Source organism: Typopeltis vanoorti, chromosome 8 (assembly GCF_054136105.1).
Source record: "Typopeltis vanoorti isolate ZY-2024b chromosome 8, IOZ_Tvanoo_1.0, whole genome shotgun sequence".
Classification (NCBI taxonomy): domain Eukaryota; kingdom Metazoa; phylum Arthropoda; class Arachnida; order Uropygi; family Thelyphonidae; genus Typopeltis; species Typopeltis vanoorti.
Window position 1 is genome coordinate 143,654,482 of NC_143556.1, and position 21,197 is coordinate 143,675,678.

At 38.1% G+C, this 21,197-nt stretch overlaps 1 protein-coding gene across 2 annotated transcripts in view; it reads left to right on the forward strand.

The window, feature by feature from the left end:
• The window catches only part of LOC150104400 (protocadherin Fat 4-like), a 345,892-nt gene that overhangs the window by 42,965 nt on the left and 281,730 nt on the right, over positions 1-21,197 (forward strand). The window contains exon 2 of one of the 2 annotated variants that reach the window (XM_090396350.1): positions 4,014-4,174. In XM_090396350.1, the coding sequence (XP_090252476.1) occupies positions 4,102-4,174 (73 nt within the window). In that variant the 5' untranslated portion in view covers positions 4,014-4,101. Of the gene's footprint in view, positions 1-3,801; positions 4,175-21,197 lie in introns of those variants that run through there. The other variant, XM_090396351.1, reaches the window with a different exon arrangement.

A 21,197-nucleotide genomic window follows, 5' to 3' on the forward strand; every position in this document is an offset into this window, starting at 1 on the left:
ATCTCGCATTTGGAAGCACACACATTTGCGAAAGAGCATTTTCTGCCATGAGTTTTAGAAAAAATAAATTTTATTCTCGACCGACTGATAAACATTTGAATGCTTCGATTCGAATTTTCACCTCAGGTTATAAAGTGGATCTAGATAATTTGGCTAAGGGAAAACAATCATAAAAGTCACATTAAGCAGGGAGACAAATTGAGTTTTATTTTCATGCTTGTTTCAAATGTTTACTTTAAATATTTCTGTGTTTTTTAAGATTGATGTACTAAAAATTGATAACTTAAGTATTTTTTCCGCTCACTATTTTCTCTTAATTAAATGCTTGCGGCCCGATTATTAAACATAAAAGTGGAATATGGCCCGCGATTCTGAAAAGGTTGCCGACCCCTTCTCTAAAAATTAGGATGAAACGGTTTCGCCCACTCCTCATGAGGGAATAAAAGATGTTAGCGGTTTTTTGTTCTGAAAAGTTCTGCTGCTTATAGCAAGAGAAGAATCGTCATTGTCATGAATTGCCGCGAAATTCAACCTCAAGGTCACTGATGCCTGTGCAGTTTGTTCGGAGATGTAACTCTTAGTCATGTCCTCTGCTACAGAAGTTTTTTAGTTCTACTATACTTGACTGCTGCTGAAGTGTTTGCGCTTTGCCTTCTAAAACCTGCGAATACTCTAATTTTACTGTGGTTTTCATATGCCATGAAGACCGCATTTTGTTAAATTTTAATTACGCTTGATGCAAGAATTGCTTCCATGTTTGCATGACCGTTACTTTTAATGTCGTAAAATCTTTCTTTTGCTGCTAATGGTGAGATTTGGCAAGTGTTATCAGTGAAAGTATTGGCAAGATGTTACGCAATATTTCCAGTCCTGTTAACACCTTCTCGGACGCATTTAATTGGACCAAATTAAATTTCATTAGGAAAGAGAACTTCGAGCATTCTAGAGAGAAAAGTGAATGCAAATCAAGGCATATTTGCAAAAGGAGTTGCTTTTAATACGATTGTGAATTTAAAAAATTTAAATTTTTTAATGAAAAAGAAATTTAAAATGAGAGCAAATCGATGCTTTCGCAACTGGATCATGTGAATCCAGTAAAGGGATTCATATCAGCGATTCGTTTCTTCAGGCGTCTTCTTATTAAGTTTCTTCAAAATGGTCATTCGAACCATTGAGTATTCAACTTTTCGTTAGAAATTTTCATTTTTATCGTCGGTTAATTTTATCCCCGATGAATAAATAGCAAAGAGGGGGATAGGAAATCACATTTCGTAGACCACCGTCTATCACGCGAATTGGCTTGCTCAGTGGGCATCCAACTAATCCGCTGCCGTCTAAAATTAAAAACATAATTAGGCGTGGAAATTTCGGATAACTAATTTCAGTTAGAAATACTTTAAACCGAGAGGATCCGATGGACTTTAATATGCTGGTAATATAATTAAACGTGAATATTATCGGAGTGAGTTCTCGAAGAATTTTTGCAAATGAAAGAATTCATTAACTTGGTGTGCTGTGTGGGAGTTCAGAGAAATGCCGGGAAGGTAATGACCTCCCGTAAATCGTTTGATGGTATTAAAAGACGGCTAACAAGTGTAACGTCTTAGTTACAAGGCAGAACCAACTTGTCTTCTTGCTGTGCGATGAAAAACGATTTAATTAAGTAGAGAACGATGGAAAAATAACGAGAATATTTCATGTTCTATTATGCCTAATTGTTTGCTTTTTCTACAGACTAGCTGTTTTCGCAATACTTCTTCTGGTTGTGTCTTCATTTTAAGAATCTTCTATAAATAATAGAGCACATCCGCATTATATACCTAAGGAATAAATACGCTGCTGTCAAAACATTTTTTTCATTCTAGAGTAATTTAAAGATACTTTTTAAGATAATCCATCATAAAAAATCCTTTCTGCGAGGTACTCTCTTGAAATAATTAATGATAACGGGCAGTCTCAATGTCATTAGGAAGTTGCCTAATGAATCATAAGATCGAAAGAAAAAAAGAAGCCGTATTTTTCTTTTTTCTTTTTTTCAAATGTGTTTTTGATTTTTTTAAAATGCTTCTCCTCCGATATGTAATAGTCTGGTACACAAGTTTCTTGCTTATCGGGTGTCGTCAAATGGTAGAGAAGGTCTTCTATTATTATCTGTTGAGGGGCTTACTTAATCATATAGAAATTACGTAATACTTTCCTGGAAATTCTTCATTTTTTAAAAAGTTATATCATATTTTCAACAAGACTTAAACCGCACACTTTAGCAGGGCTGTCTAAACATAGTCGCTGCTTGTGTCTAATCAATCGATAAAACTATTAAAGAGAAGCGTACATTTAATTATTCGAACGGCTATTATAAGACCACAGTGCTTCTTCACACATCCCAAATCAACAGATGCCTGCATTTCACGAACTCAGTATTCACGAAGGTACTTGTGTCATTTCTTTAGATTTCTCGCTTATTTAAGTTCGAGCTGGTCTCCGTAATAATATTTCTGCAGACCTATGTTATAATTATATACATGAAATTAAGCAACAAGCACACATTTAGGCTTTTGTGTATGACTCGAGGCCCCCGAGTAACATCCTTCCAGTTCAGTTAAGCAACATTTACTTGAAACAGCGCTGACTGTCACGCTGGTGATTTCAATTGCAGCAATGGACGGCTTTCTTGCACGGCTAAACAGTCAAAACCAGCTAATTATCCATTAAATCTCTTATTTAAAATGCATTAACTTCAAGGTTGAATTCAATGCTGATTTGGCTTAATCATGCTCTCCTTAAAATTTATATTTTTATCATCATAATTGTGCTGTTTTAATAAGTGAAACCCTTTCACATATTCCGCTTTCACTACGCCCTTTTTTCACAAAGTACATACTTTTTTTTTCTTTCTTTGCTTTAATGACATCGTGGAGTAAAAAAACCAGATTCACTATCCTCGCCATTGTCATTAGGGGGGGGGGGGTGGCCTATATCTGCTGCAGGTGGGTGGATATATATTCCTGCAAGTATGGGATTCGAAGTCGCAATAATTTTTGATAATATCGGATGCGTGATGTCAGCTCCTCTAAGAGATGCTGCAATTGCAAACGTCCTCCCGAAGAAAACCTGCTTCTTTCTGTAAAAACTGGGCTCTGACCTACTTTTTTCTTGGCAGTAATCTGCACGCATCTTCCCAGCAGTGAGACGATAGCACACCGAGGGAAATTTTTCATGAGCTCATGTGGCCTTCTGCCTGCACACTGCGGCTGGCAGTTCGATGTACGTGGACATAAAAGTACTCTTAATCCGCTAATGGCAGCCGCTTCTCTTTTTATCCGTGAAGATCGAGCGGCAACATTGATATCGAGTCACTATTGCTGCCGGGCCACGTACAGAAGATGAACAAGTGGGGCAGAACGTACTCATCCCACGCAGAAATCGCACCGTATCGGTTAGTAGAGTAAAGCGCGAGAGGTGCCAGAGAGACGCAAGCAGAGTCGTCATAACGGTCGATGCATGACATCAGGATGCACGCGTTGCGGACCTACTACCGCTCATAGTAATACGCCAGGCCACAAGAGGGTCTCCTGTTGCCGGACTGACTGCAGCTAACCCCCACCCCCTTCTCTTCGGCAGTGTCTCGTGTCGCAGAGTTGTGTACGCAGTGACACCGGCAGTCGTGTACTGATTCATACGTGCTGCTACGGCAGCGAGTGTTTCCCCCTCCCCCCACCCGACTAAGTGGTCGCCCACAGCTGCTGTTACTTAACAAACGCACATGCGCTTCTGGCATTACCGATTCCAGTGCGGGACATTTCGTTCGCCCTCCCCTTTCTCCTCTAGACAGGAAGTGCCTTCCCCACCCCTCTCCCTTGTGTTCGCAGCCATCCTTTAACGGTCGCAGTGGTGCGACACTGGCCTGTTGTGCAGACGCTTCTGTTCGGGTTATTATTAGCAGTGGTGTAGATATGTGTGAAACCGAAACCGTGGATACTAAGTGAGCTAACTTCTCGCCCAACTTCTTCCAGGCTGTCCAAGAAGAGGCAGGCGGAGATGGTGATCTCCTGCAGCAGTGGGACTCTGTGGTGAAAACAAAGCGGAGAGTTCAAGCCGGTCATGGCGTGGAGGAGGAGGGTGCTCTTTCTGTTGTGCCTCAGCGTGTGGTGTCTTTACAGGGTAGAAGGACAAGGTGAGTTTTTATTTTTTAAACCAGTATTCATATGATTTGTCTTTGGATGACTGCAATGCTTGCAGATTCCTGTCAGGTAGGTAATCGCACAGAAATATATTTATAGTATTTTTTTTTCTTAAAATTTAGCATTATGACAATCATCTTTTAACAAGTAAATATGTTGATCAGTAAATGAATAGTAATTAGTAAATATATTGATGTTTGAGTTCTTATTTTAATGCTGTTATCTTCAACTTGAAAGAATAACTCCCAACACACACACACACACACACACACACACACACACACACCCTTCTACCTTATTTGGTACTATGAATAATTTAAAACCGTTCTAAAGAATTTAAAAATTGAGTATTTTAAAATCATTTCAAGGCAAGAATACTTAAAAGTGAGATTTTATTCATGATTGAGTGTGCGCTGAAGTTGGTTTGTTTATGATTTCGAAGTAAACACTTCCACGTGGTGGCAGTTTTTGTCATTTTGAGAGATTTCACGCTCAGCAAAGTAATTCTGTTTTTGTAATCAAGTCCATGTGATGGAGAGTTATCGTGTTATTTTCTGTCGGAGTTATACTGGGACTTACTTGCTGAATCTAATTTGAATATTTACTCCACAGTTCTGCATTTATCAGCTATCTCCTATCATTATATTCTGTCAATAAGACTTTCGATTGTTTTTGTTCTCTGACAGTGTGAATGAAAGACGCCTTAAACATTTCCTGTTCAGTGTCCTCAACAGGAAACAAAATTTACCTAACGAGAAATTGTTTCGACTAAAATTTCAGTGAAATTAAGATTTCAGTCTTACTCGCGATTAACGAGAGACTTTTGATAAATGCTTTATCCTATGCCTGACCATTTACAGTTCAGAAAAGATCGTTGATCTGCGTAAGCGAGTGCCAAAGCACAGAATGCAAAATCTCGTGAATCAAAACATTTCGTGTCAACAGCGCGTAAGGGTGGTCTTCAGTTAAAGAGAAAGGCTTTGTGCTGTACTACAGTGAACCGACGTGCTGACTGCGCACTTCTCTTCTAAGCAGTCTGGGGGTGTCCAAACTGCGTACAGTGAGAAATCACAGTAGGCAGTTTGGAAACTCTGCAGAGTTATCCTTCCCCATTGACATCCCAAAAATTGGCTTAATGATAAACTTTTGAGGAACTGCTCGTACTCATTTGATTGTTTGTTGTTCTTGTATTTTGTGCTTTCAATTTGGACTCGGTTCACTTGAAGAGTTAAAGAAGTCGATGGACTTTGAACTGCGTGTGTGTTGAGAATCGAGACTCATGCAAAGGGTGAAGATCCCCAATAACATTATTTTAACGGGAATCATTTGCTGGTGGTGGTGCTGAATGGTTTGGGATATGGGACCCTTCTTATTTCTATGACGGTGCAGAAACTCTTGCTATTAATTTTGTTTGCTTCTGGCACGTCCAACAAAAATTTTAGGCGCTCCCATGTATACTGATAAATAGAAGCGGAGGTAGATAAGCACTGCCCAATTGCGAGGATGCTTGCAGTGATGTAGTCGCATCGGATCCGAAACGTTCCAGATAATTGATGATGCCAGATTTTAATAGGCTTTCCCGTCGAATGTTTAGTAGGTTTACTATTTAAGTCTTATATTAGTGGTTTATCCAATGGAATATTATAAAATAAAGCTATTAACATGATCTTTAAATCTGGCACAACCAAAATTCACTGGAATTCCTAAATGTGCGATATTTGCAACTTGCATATGAAAATTCACCAGATATACCATTCTCATATGAAAGCATGAAATTGGGTTATTTCATTTCCTTCACGTATTGCTTGCATGGCTTTTTTTTAAATCTCGCATTGAGTAAATCTGTAATCAGGATTTCCTGACTGAGAAATTTTGTATGGATTTGTTGATAGTTCCTTGACTGATCGGAACACACAAATGAAGTTGACAAAAAAGAAGGAAGATATTTAATTAATTTCTAGAATTCGTTCTCATTGTGCCCATGAAAGTATTAACTTCCTTATTGCGTGAGTGTGCGTTAATGACAACTCATTCAAATATATCTCATGATAACCGAAAGATGATTTGGTGTAATTTCATTGGTACTCGGAATAGGGCGAAAGATTTAGATGAGTTATCCGAATGCGTCCTATGACAGTTTAGAGAAAATACTGAACCTTTAGCAAAGGTAGAGGGGTAGTCAGAAATATTCGAAATTTTCTTTAATATGAGCAAAATTTGAATAATAATGAACTCACATTGTTTTAAAATGCTGAATTATTTCTGCCAACTGTGATCAAGGGTCAATGCAGCAATCCTCAAACAGAGTGTTGTTGGGAATCACTATTAACTCCGCTTACAAGGTTCCATGGGGGGGGGGATGTGGTAAATTAGACTTGTGTGTGTTCGATCAGAATAGATGTTCAACCGAAAATAATGTGAACATTTAATTAATATAACATCGAAAATCAGGGGAGAAATATTCCCCCCCCCCAACAAATCTGTGTTTCTTCTCTTCCCATCTCCGATTTTGTGCAAATTTGGAATGAAAAAAAGATGCAGGGAGGAAAAAACTAATTTATTTCTCGATTGAGTGTTTCACCCTCGTTATTTGGTTCCCTTTTATTTGCGATTAAAGGGAACCAAATAACGAGGAAGAAGTTATCCGCCATATAGAAGCAGTGGGGGGGGGGGGCTATTTCGCTGCCATAATTATCTTAATATAACTTTAATTAAATTTAACTTTATAGTTTTAGTTTAATGAGGTATTCTTCTCTGGCACTTGCAAATATTAAGAACACAATATTTTTGAGATCAAATTTAGATTGTTTAACTCTTCTGTCGAAGACGCGAATATACTATTCAATGTCGCTAGATCATTTCTGATCGTTCTCGGACTATTTAAAAGTTAAGAATAATTGAGGTCTACCACCTCTGTTTGCAACAGCTTCAGTTCAAGAGATCTTGTGACTCTCCCCATAATTTTACCACAGTGTGCACCAGTCTTTTCTGCATCAGGCAAGAACCCCCCCCCCCCCACCACAACCGAGGGGAAAGGAAAGCTACATAACTTGAAACCATTTCAGGCTTCAATCCTTATGATAAATAGTGAAAATTTAAAGTGAATTGACAACATTGCCACAGTAAACGTGAAGAGCCATTTGATATTTTGAACAATATTCTTCTATACCACATAAAATAACAATAAATAAACCTAAATAGAGAATCATTTGGAAAATAATCCGTTTGATTTTCTGTGTTATTTACGTCTGTTATATATTTATTTTCTTTTAAATAAGATTCCAAAACTGAGTATTTGACTGACTTGATGAGATGTTTCATTGCCGAGTACAGTAACTCTGTCCAAATTTGAATATGAAACATAACGCAATTTCAATATTATTTCGTAATATATTTATATATAGGAATGCTTCTAAACATTAAAATAACGGCATTCCATAGGTTTCAGTGCCAATCGAAGTACTTGAGCGGATTGTAAAGATTAAAAACTTAACCTTCCGATGTCACAATTAATAAAGAAAGGCTTCCTTCAGGAATAGAATTCAGGCACGGGACACGTTATTCTCGGGTGGGGGGGGAAGATACGTGATGAGCACTTCCACTCATGCAGTCATTTTGCATAAGAATTCATTACCCCTCGAGGTCCTTTCATGCGTGGGAAGCGACTCACTGCTTCTCCAGCAGGCTGACAAGTAGGAAATTAAATGGAACAATTACAGTAGGCCTAGCGTGCTGGGGCTTGGAGCACTGAACTGACCATGTGCTCGATTTGGGCACTTGTTAGATTTGTCCTTGCCAATTAATGCAAGGTGAATCCTCTCGGGATAGTTAGATCGCCAAGCCACGTGCAGCGAAGGGTGTCGTTCATTCGGAAGCTTTGAATTGACCAAGCCAAGGAAACTGAAGATTTCTTTTTGCCATTAACCTCTCATCTTAACAGCGCCTGTTGGTAATTATGTCAGGTATGCGCTCTTAAAAAGCAGCTGGAAACGACAGAAGCCAACGTTGAGTGCGCCAGTAGTCACATGCTCACAATCAATTACCTAGGCAACAGGTCGATGGCACCGTTTCATAATAAAAACGCATAAAATGTAGCAATGAAATCGAGTATTGAAATCGAATCGCATTTCATCGCGTAATTATAAACTCAACAAGAAGAATTTGAATAATTTTTGCTCTCAACCTGTTATACTTTTCAAGTTGGAAATATCACCGAAGTGGAATATTTATGAAGTACACTTTTTAATGTATTTCACCTCCCCTTTATCTTAAAAGCAAACTTGCGATTTCAATGACTTTGCAAGTAATTACATTAAGTAAGTTACAAAATTACAACCACCCTTCTTATCGGTGCAGTCTACGAATCTTTTTATTTGGAGAAAGGCGAATTTTATTTATTTTTTTAAATTCAATCAAAACATAAATACGAACGTGCGTTCTCCTTAGAAGAGTCGCTTGTGTTTTAAGTAATGTAATATCAAAGAAATTTAAGCCAAATTTTAAGTCATTCTGTAAGCTGTCGATAATTTCAGGAACGTGCAAGTTTTACAAGAGCAAGCACTGTCAACAGTGCTTGCTCTTGTCTACCTACCATGAAAAGGCAACGCATATTTACTATCATAATATCCTAAGTGGTTGGAAGTCTTTTAGGAACTTTCTTACGGAAGCTTCCATGCGTAATTAAGACAACGAAAGTTTTGCCTGTAACAGTCGAACACGAATTGTATGGCACTTCCAAATGGAGACTCCCAGTATGTTCATTCTTATACACTGGAGTGGATGTAACTGGAAATTCTTCTGTGAAGAGGAATTATTCACTGATGCACACAAGGGATCGTTTGTTGAATGTTCATTTTGCTACCGCCCATCTAAGTGAATTTTATTCCTTACGTAAAAACTAAGTTGCTAAATGCCGTCTTGTCTCCAGTGTTCAGTAGTTCATCTTCCGAAAGGAAGATGAACTACTGAACCATGGAGACATCCATCTTCCTTTCGGTTTGAAGGCAATCTTAGGTGAAATCTCCTTTGTGATAACTTGTATTTTCTTGAGAAAACTTAACTGGCCAAATCAAACTAGATTCGAAAATGAATGTTTCTTTTCCAAATTAAAAATTAAAAATAGGACAATGAATACGAGACTGCATGAAAGAAACATTTTATCCTACTCAATTAGGTTTTAAAGAGAGTTAATAAGGTCGTCGGATTACCAAAACAAGGAAATGGGGTTAATAAATAATCGTGCTTTATATCGTAATTACTAAAACCAAACCTGCTGGTGTTGTTTCCCACGAATAGAATATCCAAAATTAAAAAAAAAAAATCTGTGGTGATATTAATGTGTGATAATTTGTGACATGGACTTGAAGTCGATGTCTGATTACGATAACAAATTATTTTCGGTGGAAGGTAAAACGACAATTGTGGGCTGTGAAGATGAACTTTTGTGACTTTTCAGCGTATCCACATTAGATCTTGTAGGATTAGGGAAGTTGAAACTTATTTCTACCAGTTGCATCTTTCCTTGTCGGCTAACTGTCTGATGGGAAGACGGCCAATTTTTTTCTTTCGGAACCTCGGGTTTTATAACCCGGGAGACAAGCTATCCTGCCACAAAAACACAATTAACAGATATAATACACTAGCTTCATAGCCGTAGTTGCTTTTTCTTAAATTTAAGCAACACTAATCTCATCGTGCAGCGTCCCATATAATAATGAGTAAGGGAGTCTTAACATGCGCGACGGAAATCGCGAAATAAGAAAAAAAAAAAAATGCAACTCTCATATTTGTCCATCATTCGTATGAAGTAAGGCTTGTTCGAATGAAAAACATGTGACCGAGTTAAATGTGCAGAGTTCATTACTCTCTCATCGAGGGGAATCTGAAGATGGAATAGCATCAGTTTATCTCAGACGCCTTCACCTACTTGGTTGAATTGTTTCAGGGCCTACTGAGAGGGAGGTTTTCATTTTATATATAATTAATTTATAATGCATTTTAAAATGAAGTGCATGACTTGCAAGAAATTGGAATATCTAAGCAGTGCATAGTAAACTAATTTGATAAACCCAACAGACTCAGATAGTTTACAGATGCCATAAAAAAGCGTTAAGGGTATCTAATAAAGAGATGTCGGCTAAGGGAAATGTCAGGGTCGTTGGCTTTAGGGCCATTTTCGCAAAATTTATGAATGCTGTTTTTATCACATATCCACATTTTAAAAAAAACCTGAGAAATTCTTATTAAATTATTTACCATCTTTAATGCTGATAAGAGTCTTCTTTTATGTAATATAAAGATTTACAGAATACACCAACGTATGACAAAAAATGTACCAAAGAGTAGCCACTAAAATGATTAGAATAAACCAGTAAACTGTTTGAATATCAATGCAGTCAATGAAATGAACGAACATGAAGAATTCATTTGGCTTCAGTAAATTTTATTTTGCACCTCAGGTTTAATTTGCAGTAACATATTTGAAAAATATAAACTTTATCACATAAAAAAATGTATAGTGTTTATTAAAAAAAAAAGTTTCCCGGCCATCCGACCCTCTATTGTTGGCTCTGTCGTTGAGAAGTCAAACCTTCCCACCAAGTGAAAACCACGTTATTTGAAACTGCACAGCCTGTGTGGGGGTGGGCATGCCTGTCCCTTCTTAAGTTTTGTTTTCTTCCGTAATTCTCCGAAAATGAATCTGTCAACGTTGTAGCACTCATTTAGATGTTGCTGGCGGCGTGATTTGCTGGGATTTTCGTTCGGTTACTTGCCAGCTTCGGAGCACAAGATCTCTGTCTTATCTTTATTCTCCCCCCCCCCCTCCAACCAGCTAGCGCACAGAGCAACCTGGAAATCAGGTCATCGGTCTCTGTTCAGCATACTTCTCAGGCAAACGGCTTGGGAACAGCGAGAGGCTCAGCCTTGGACCTGTCTTCGCCAGTCAGTAATATGCGGACCAGGCGGTCACGTGCATTATCAATGATTACTTTTACCACTCGACCACGGCGACACAGTTTGCATTCTATAAGTGGGAGTTCCCCCGGTCGCCTTTCCGAGAGTAGCCCATCGTTCTTATAAGTATGGCGATTATCGGCATTTATTTAGAGAACAAATTTCTCTTTCCCTCCCCTATACCCTTACGCACACCCCTTGAAAATAGTGGACTATTTTGGGCTAAGCGAGATTGTCATGATTGTTCGTTCTCTTAGCAAGGAAGATCGTAAAATGTCTTCAATTCAACCGCAGAAGTATTAATTTCTTTGAATCCTAAGTTTAGGTTTTCTTTCCCAAAATAATAATAAAGGTATGATGATTCAAACATTAGAGAGAGGTTGTTAGTAACAATAACTATAGAATTTCTATCATTTCCTAGGAAGCCCTCGAGGTCTCCTAAGTGGAGAGCAATTTTTATTCTTAATCCAAACAAAGCCTGATTTCTCTAGAGTTGCATTCGCGTATTACCAAGGGAATAGCACACAGTACAGCATCTACAGGGTGTTCGGGATAAATTTGACATATTTATAATTAATTATATTTTTCCGTAAGTTACATGTATTAACACACACTTCTCTTCATTTAAAAGTTTGGACCCTTCTTCATTCATATACAAGATGTCAGAAAGGATGGATAGCTGGAACCCACCTGAATCATGGAAGAGAATAACTTGTATCATGATGATTCGTGCCCGCCATCAAAATAAGGATATTACGACTGCTGCCCAATGCTCCCTGAATACAGTAAAAACAATCAGGCATGAACTAGAGACTTGCAATGGTGACTACGAGGATGTAGCAAGAAGAAAGATCCCTAGCAGACGATCTGATTGCGTTCGTACAGCAGAATTCCTCGCAAATCTGCAGGAACAGGTGTTGAAGAACCCTGGCATTGGAATTCGGGCTTTGTTGGTGGAGTTGCTAACTGTAGTCAAGCCCTGGATAACAAGGGTAGCCAATGGTAGGCCGTATGTATGGCAGCAGGATTCGGCCCCTTGCCACACCTCTGGGAAAAGTCAAAAATGGTTGTCTGAAAATTTCTACGACTTCACCAGTCCAAATGTTTGGCCTCCAAACTCCCCAGACCTTAACCCCATGGATTATTTTGTATGGGGCGCAGTTGAAAAAGACACCAATCGCACTTCCAGTAATACAAAAGCCCAGTTAATGGATAAAATTAAAACAGTTTTTGCGGCCCTTCCCAGGGAGACTGTAGCATCAGCTTGTTCGAGGTTCCGAAGCAGAATTGAAGCTGTGATCGATGCTAATGGTGGTTAATTTGAGTAAATCCTGTTGATAGTATTGTAATTAACTCTGCCTGTAATGTTTTTTTGTCAATTCATTAAATTTAATAGATACAAAGAAGATTTTCTTTTTCCTTACGAAACTGTCAAATTTATCCCGAACACCCTGTACTTCTCAAATACTTAAAAAAGTACTCTAAAAGATATTTTATTTTTATTGTCATATTCTCATTGCCAACAATTCAAGCAATGAAACAAGAGTATTGCAAATAATTCTTATTCAAGTCCAGGATATTCGTTTCATCCGTGAAAAGTTCGGAAATGTGTTTTTGCCCAATAGGCCAGAAATATACTCTGATTACGCTTCACAAGGACGTTTTTCTTTTATCTTATTTTCGAATTAAATGTTTTGCAATATTTAATCCAATGGAGAATTTTTTTGTTCTTGTTTTCTGGTGATCTTGAGTGATTGTTCTTGGTAACAGTAGCGATAACATCTGCAATCCATTATTAAAAGGAACCCTTCAAAGATAGATCGCTGCTTTCCAACAGTGATATTCAGTTTCTGAATTTGTGGTGAATGACTCAATTTTAAAAGGAAGATTTTAAAGGAAGATCAAATATTCGTAATAAATAGTTTTCTCTTATCCGACCAGCGGCTTTATTGTTGGTATGTGGCTCTCAGGAGTTTGCTTACCAGTTTAATTTGCTCCAGAATTTCAGATTCGCGCATGCTCCGTGTGCAGCAAATGGGTGAAACGTGATGCTTCAGAATGTTGCAGTCACGTTTCTAAATCTTTTCGAACGAAGTCGCGCACCCGAATCGCTGGGTTTGGATATACTGTTAAGCGGGATATTAACGCAAAACAATCGTTTAGGTAAACGCTTGCGTCGATTTAAATAAGTGCGTTTTTTAGGGGTCCACTTTGACGGAGTTTTATCTTGTTACGAATCTTCTTATCCAATCAACAGAATTCTGTAGTAAACATTTGCTTCAAATGATATTTTGTTTAACTTGAGGCACTCATAGGATAGAATTGTGAATCTTCACAGTCTCGTGCATTCAGGTTTGGCTAACATTTTGGGATGTGCGCACTTTTTTGCGTGGTTCCCACCCAGAAAAGATTATAAACCTAGGGTGCATTTAGTACCGTGGTCAGGTACTAACGATTTTTTTATTATTTTAATTTGTTACTTTTTATTTATTTTTACATAATCTGAAATCTAGCTATTCGAAAAGTATATCTTAATTATTATAACTTTACAATTAAATATCTCATCGTATATTTGTACAGTTCAGAAATGCAACCTCAATTTGTGTTTTGACTACCACAATTCGCAATACGATAGAATTATCTTTTATTGGTAACGAAATTAAAGGTGCATCTCATATATAATTGAACTACAAATAATACTGAGAGGATTGTGTGAGAATAAATTAATATTTGTAGTTCATGGACAAAATTAAGGCTATTTAGGAAAACGTGTGAAAATGGTGAATATGTAGGAACATTCCACCTCGCATCGTTTTAATTACTATTTGTTTCCGTCTATTGTGTTTACCGTAAAAGTGAAAATAGTTAAGAATATAGGACACTGACATGAAACAAAGCAAAACAGAGGTGAGGGAAAGCAGGTCTTTCTCCGATGGAATCTTCGGGCATTCTATTTTTAAAAAAACACGACCAGGTCATTGGAATAACTTGAAACAATGCAAGTAATAAGCACAAATCCGGGACAGGTAGAATAGCTTATTATAGAAATGTTTTAAGTGGGACGTCTCTAGATTAACAAAAGGACCATAGTTTTAAACACGGATGAAAATAATAATGCTTGTATTTATTTTTGCCGAGCTCACTTGAAGACAAACGAAATAAATCTTCCACTTGTACTCTATCGTCACTTACACAACCGTTTAATGCAACAAAAAGAAAAGAAATTGGAGACTGCGCAGAACGAAGGACGCACCAAGGAGAGAAGAAATTTCTCCTCACCACCGGCTAATAACAGACTCGTGAATCGTTCAAAGGTCAAATCTAAGTTGATGACGTCTAGTGTCCGCTAAGACCCACACTGAGCGATGGATTCAAGAGACTTGTCAAGACGTCATGCTAGCCGGATGGGGAGAGGTTGTGCGTTTGATGAGCTGCAAAACTTGGGTCACCTCCAAAACAAACGGCATCTTTGTAGTAGGTGATGAGGCATTGGCGATACTTGACAGGCCTCGGGGCGAACGTGTTCAAGGAATTGCTGCGAAAATTATGAAATTGGCTTCTTTCATGCACACACGCTTTAATTTTGCATCTGTTCCGCTACATAACCAGCGTATCCGAAAGTTTTAATAACTGTGTCGCTCCTTGAGAAAACGCGTATCTCGAGTTCATTGACTTGCTTTACACAAAACGTACTCCCCCCCACCCTATTTAATTACGTAACTGGGCATATTCCTGTTGAGGTTCTTTTATGCATGGCGAATAGTTCAACATTTAGTGACAAACTTTTAAGCATTTTAGTTAAGCCAAAGCAGCATTTGACTGTCTGGTAAAGCGAGTAACCCACATGCAAAATAGGAAAGTGAGTGTGCTCAACAGCAGTAATTACACCTCACGATGACGCTTTCACCTGTAGGAATGCTGCTGTTCGGGAAAGTGAAGAGAAAAAACAACTCGCACTGATTTACGCATTTAATATGCTTCAGAATTCATAAGGTTTAATTCATCGCGAAGGGGAGTATTAAATGAAGATAATTTCAATTTCCTAGAAGTGTTTAATCCAGGAAATACACAGTGCTAAGGACAGTACGAGGAACAAAGTAGAGCAGGAAATTAAATGAACATTAGAACATTCAGAAAAGGCTTATTCTTAAGATCAAAAACCGTTAAATACATCTACACTCTGCTGCTTAATTAGCACATACAGACAGTAGTTTACAAATGAAATAGCACCCCCCCCCCAGCATTTGTATTTGGTGGACACCAAGTATTAGACCGGACACAAATCGAAATTTTGTCAACTGGTGCACATGCTCCGCACCGGGAAGTTTGGAAAAGTTTTTTGAATTGCACTCAACTGAAAACAACATTTCCAGACTATTGCTCGAAACGGGAGTTTTCAAATTACAGGTGGAAATTCATAAAAATGTATTCATTTTAATGAATATTCATATGAAAATTTGAATTTTTTTCCCTTTGATATGTCATTGTATATAGTTTATATTTATTTTTATTAAACTTCTACTGTATTAGGAAAAGTTTGTTTTAAATTAGTTTCTTAATGGAAGGAGTTGCTGTCCGACCACACATCCGAGACCCAAGTCCTGCAACTTGCCAAGAAGACTCAATTCATGCTGAAGGGGAGAAAGAAATGAAAGATGTACGAATTGGTGGGCTGCAAATCACGCTTTATAAGTAAAATTTTCCAACTGTTATACAAGCAAAATTGTTAACTTTACTACAATGTTTATAAAAGAAAAGTTAATTTTCCTACTTGTAATAATAAACAACTCATTCCAGAAGACGGATTGATTACCCTATTATCGGAATGGATATCCTTCTTCTGACATTCGCAGAAGTGTCGAAGGGTCTCGTATCTGTGGGCGTACAGTATCTATGAGCATGATACACAGACCAATTTATAAATCGGGGGATTGGGAGGACCAAAATTCCATATTTGACCTCCACACTACAGTTTGCGGATTATTTAATATTTATGCCACCTGTTGTACTAAATGTGCAACACATTTATCTGATCAGTGGGTAAAGTCTACTATATCAAAAGTATAAAATCTTGCATTTGTGTCTCGAAGTAGGGACAGAGAAATCCCATTCATACTTTGGCTTCCCACTTACGTGGTCGATTCATTTTGAAACGGCATTTCAAAATGAATTTTTTTTTCATTTTTTTGCATTTTTAAAAGTATGATTAAATAAGGTTAATAGCAGTGACATTATCAGTCTATGTCTGCTCCTCGTAATCCAATGTGAGTTTCTCATCTTTTATCTGTTTGACGGAGGAAATTTTTACTAAAATACAACTTCAATTGAATATCATGTTGGATCATTTGATCTGCATTCCTCAATACAGGAGCATCGAGAGCCAACTCTTTTCATTAACCCTCACTTGGAATATATTAATGATAACGGTATTCATGTTTTTATTGAAGCTGATATTATCAGAAGATGGTGCTTCAGAAGAAAGTGCTCTTCGCTCGAGTTGACTCTCGATATCCCTTATAAACAAGTTCCGCCCTTTCTCCTTCTTCGTTAGTTATTAATTTTCATGCGAGTTTATGTGCTGCCAGTCATAAAAAGTGTAATTGTTTTTTCTCTCGAGGACTGATGTGGAACATCACCAAGGAAAGGAGTGACCATACACCATCTGATGTCCACTGAGTAGATGGATTATGTTTCTTCACTAGCGAACACTTAAAACGAACATAATTGAGCACTAACTGATGCGCTGTTTATTAGGCTAACTAATATTTCAGTGTTGCATTTGTGAAGAGACTGTTAGCATCCCACCTGTTCATTGCTTCACGTATTAATCTTGGTATAAGCATAATCGAGAACAAAGTCTACTGGAACCAAGTTAAAGTGTAATTCTGAATCGCGAAGTTTATTTTTTATGGTTATTCAAATATTAGATGCAAGAGGATGAGGAATTTCAACCCTGTGGTACAAAAGTGATTCGTGCAAGTCCTAATTTTCATATAATTTGACAAGGAAGGGAGGCGGTGAACAGGATGGACATGGACAATGAATGAATTTACTGGCATCTTTTTTAATTGGTAGATTTAATTCGTTAATATTTTAAGATCTACACTTTTTAACTTTAACACGCTCATGACGTCATTCTTATTTTGGAAATTACCCATTTAAAGAATGAGTCCCTGAATTACGAAAGCATGAGGCAAAGAGGGGGAGATTAATGACATCTTTCCTCGCAGTAATTATTATTTTTTTCCCTTTGGTCGTGATCCTAGTTTTTGAAATAACAAAATGCAGTATTTTCTTCAGATGACTGCATATTTCTTCATAATTGAAAGTGTCAGTTATTTTTACTTAATTTTCCTTAATTTTGTTTCCTTTTTTCACTGTCTTATTTCGTTACGCTGTTGCTCTGTCAACGGCAGTTCATCTAAAACTTCATTCTCATAATTCACTTATTATTAAACATGACCGGTGAAGGTTGAAGATCAAGATCGTTCAGTGATGATCATCCCCAATCAAAAAAAAAGGGGGGGGGGGGAGAGGGGGGACTTCTGTCGAAGTTCGCATAGTCTTCATAACGACTCGCTTATCCGATCAGTATTAGTCGTTTCATGACCTCCTTCGTCGCTTACAATGAGTGCGCCAATTCTTAGTCATATAACATACGGACACAACCAAATGAAACGCTCTTAGATTTCATTTAGACACTTGATGCGGAAGTATTTCGTAACGGCAATTCTTCGGGAATTGTTGTAAAACATTATTTTCAAATCGAATGGAATCTAAAAATGAATGCGGATGAGTTTAATTAACTCTACCGATCTTAATCTCAATTCCTTTTATTTACTAGTTTTAAATATTTTCAGTAGACGCAGTATGAGTTATCTTCTATAATATTTTTGTTCAATTACTTTTAGTGGTTCTTGAATTGCGTTTATGAATATTGCTGTTTGTAAACACTATTAGTGAAGATGCTGAAGATCATAGATGGAAAGTGCATACTGCGTTGAAGAACAGACGATGTGGGCTTTGGCCTCACCTTCAGAGGAGAAAAAGCAGACTCAAAAATTCTCGGAATGTTTATTAACTGCTAACTGAAAGGAAAGAAAGAGAGTTTATTATCGTATAGAGAAAGAACGGGTTCTATTAATATCCCGTTCTCGAAAACAAGTCTTCCTTCATTCCTGCTTCAAGACATGTTTTCGTGTTTACAAACATGACCCTTCACTTTCAGGCTAAATCTGTCACTAAAATCTATCAAGATTTTGATAAATAAGATGTGCTCTGCAGATGGAACTATGGTAAACAGCGTGTGGTCTTCGCTTATCTTAAATTGGCACCGGGTAAGTAGTTAAGTCTTGAAAAAAAAAGTGTAACGTCTGGTAATTAAAAGGAATGCCACTCAAAAGTGTGGAATACCTGGCTAGCTACGAAGAGTATAAATCCCTGCGAATGAAGATGTTTTTATTTTTTCTATTCTTGCAGAATTACCATTTTCGTATAAATATTTGTATATAAATTGATTTCCCCAAGCAATAAGCAGAAGTTGAATTAATGAGAGGAAGGACCACGAATTAGAATGAGTTGCTAGGATGGTGGAACTCAAATCAAATAGATGCCTTCGTCCAGATTCATATTCGTGTTCCTCTGTCTGGAAGCACGTGCTCCGTGATGTCATGCGGAAACCAATACTAAAAACGTATCGCTAAAAAAAGTATAAAACGTACTAAAATGTATGCCAGACAGAAGATTCATACAATTACCACATTTTGAAATTATAACACAGAAATCAGTACTTGGATTCTACGTATACTGATAAGTTTTAATATTTCATCGATGATTCAAATATCTTTTGCCCATCCACAGCACTGAAATGGAGGATAAGTTTATCACCTTCCATGAGTATGATTCTATCTCTATCCTCTAACATTATCCAGATCCTCCCATTCCAATCATGGATCCAGAAATTATAAGAGTGAAATTTGTCTTTGATGAATAGGAACATTTAACGTGTGTAAGCTGCTGACATCGATTTCAACACGCACAATTAATTTGTATTTTATATTAACCATGGACGACAAAATGGGTTCTCGCCCTGAGCCATAGTTATGCACCAGGCAGCGTTTCAAGGGAGACATCCGTTCTGTCTATCAGCAATGTTACTTTAATCTTCATCATTTTCCTGGTTTTTCTAGCATGGAGGTTGAGAACTACCGGCAATTGCATTTGTCTCTCGCTCTGTTCAGTTCGTCGCACTATCGATTAGGAGAACTACAATCTTTTTTATTTTTACACTAAGTTTTAAACTTAAGGAAATGCTAAGCTGCATACACAACTTGCACGTTCGCTGTCTTGGATCGTGGTGATGTTGGCCAAAGTTTGGCATTGCGATAAAGCGCGAGTACAGACGCTACCAATCGATATTTCTAAAATTCTTCGCAATTCATTCCGCGTGCTATGATGGGTGGTTCATGTCACCGTCCACAATTTCCCGACCTCTATCAGACAACAAATTAACGATCCGCAGTCTTTCTACGAACACAAATGCTCGTACTGTGGGCCAAATTAATCCTCCAAACATCACAAGTTGGGTTATTCAAATCCGAAATACACGCGGCAAGACGTAATTTATCCCGGCACGCAGACGTGTGCTGGGTAATCCATCTACCTCCGAGTTCTTTCCGCTGCGTAGGTAATGTAAGTCCTCCCCAAAGACCAAGCTGCAGTCAGGTAAAATATCTCTCTGGTTTCGATACGAAGATATTCATTTGTAGACGCGCTACCGACCTGTGTGTCGTAACCGAACCACGTACACAAACTACGGGAAACAGAATAAAGTTTGTTCATCAGCGAAACCTCTGGGAACGCTGATCGTTACGTGATACGCACGAGGTTCATCCGCAAAATGCTCGTGTTTCTATTTCGGCATGAAATTGGAAAAGAGGGATAGTTTGAGACGTGACGTTCTTCCCGGCATTTGCAAAGAGGAGGGGGCGGGAAAAGATGAGAGTAGTCCCCTGTTTAAATTATGATGACTTGCAAGTACTTCAAGGACGGAGAAAGAAATATTTCGGAGAAGTATCACGCAGAAGTTTCGCATCAGCAGATCCTTAAATTTGACGTCTTGCCACCAGGCAGCCGCATTTTCAGCTACCCAAATTAGTACTCAACACGGCAATGGCCTTCTGCTGTCGGTGTCGTGAGACGGCTGCGGTCACCAGGTGATTGGTCATGAGAGAGTCGATTGTGAATTTTGTGCCCGTTCGACTTAAGCGGTGCTCGAGGCGGGCAGAAAATTATCAGTTACAAAAAGGGGCAAGTAGATATTGTTAAGGGATTGCAGTGGACGGCACTTAGTTTCAGATGACGATCTTGTTATGAGGAAGGAGGAAAATCCCGTAGAATTGCCAGGAGAAAGAACGCTTTTGCGCGTGCAAACGTGAATTCTGTTCATTATGAGTAGTTCATTGTGAGAAAACACTCAAAGAACTGTTCAGGGTCACAAAGCGATGCTCTGTATCGACAAGGCATCGTCCTGAATCTTAACTAAGGCTCAGTACTCAGTAGGCAATTTTTTTGGCATGAAAGTAGATCCTGAAAATAGCTCAGATTATTACTTTTATTATTATAATCAACACATACAGGGTTTGTCTCCTCCTACACGCATAGGAGGAGGCAAAGCCTAAAGCGCAACAATGAAATGTGGGAGGAAGTCGTTAAGAGGAAAATTGGAACTTCTTGATGTGTTTCTTGAACAGCTAGAGGCTAGTCCTTAGAATTGATGTTGGGGAGTTGTCCCAAGAGAATGGAAACTATTCTCTTGGGAGTGAAAAAAGGAGGAAGAAAATTTTGAGGCTGAATAGTAAGCGATGTTGATTAGTAGCTATTCTTATTCTCGGAGGAATGATGGCGGTCATGATTAATCAAAAACTGCGATTTCTTAAAATCCCAAATTATAACCAATCTGTGGTCCTTTTCAAAACGCAAATTGCTGATAAATAACGTTTCAATATATTGAAAAACTACCGGAGATCTGAACAGCCACTTCAGATCTCCGGTAGTAGACTT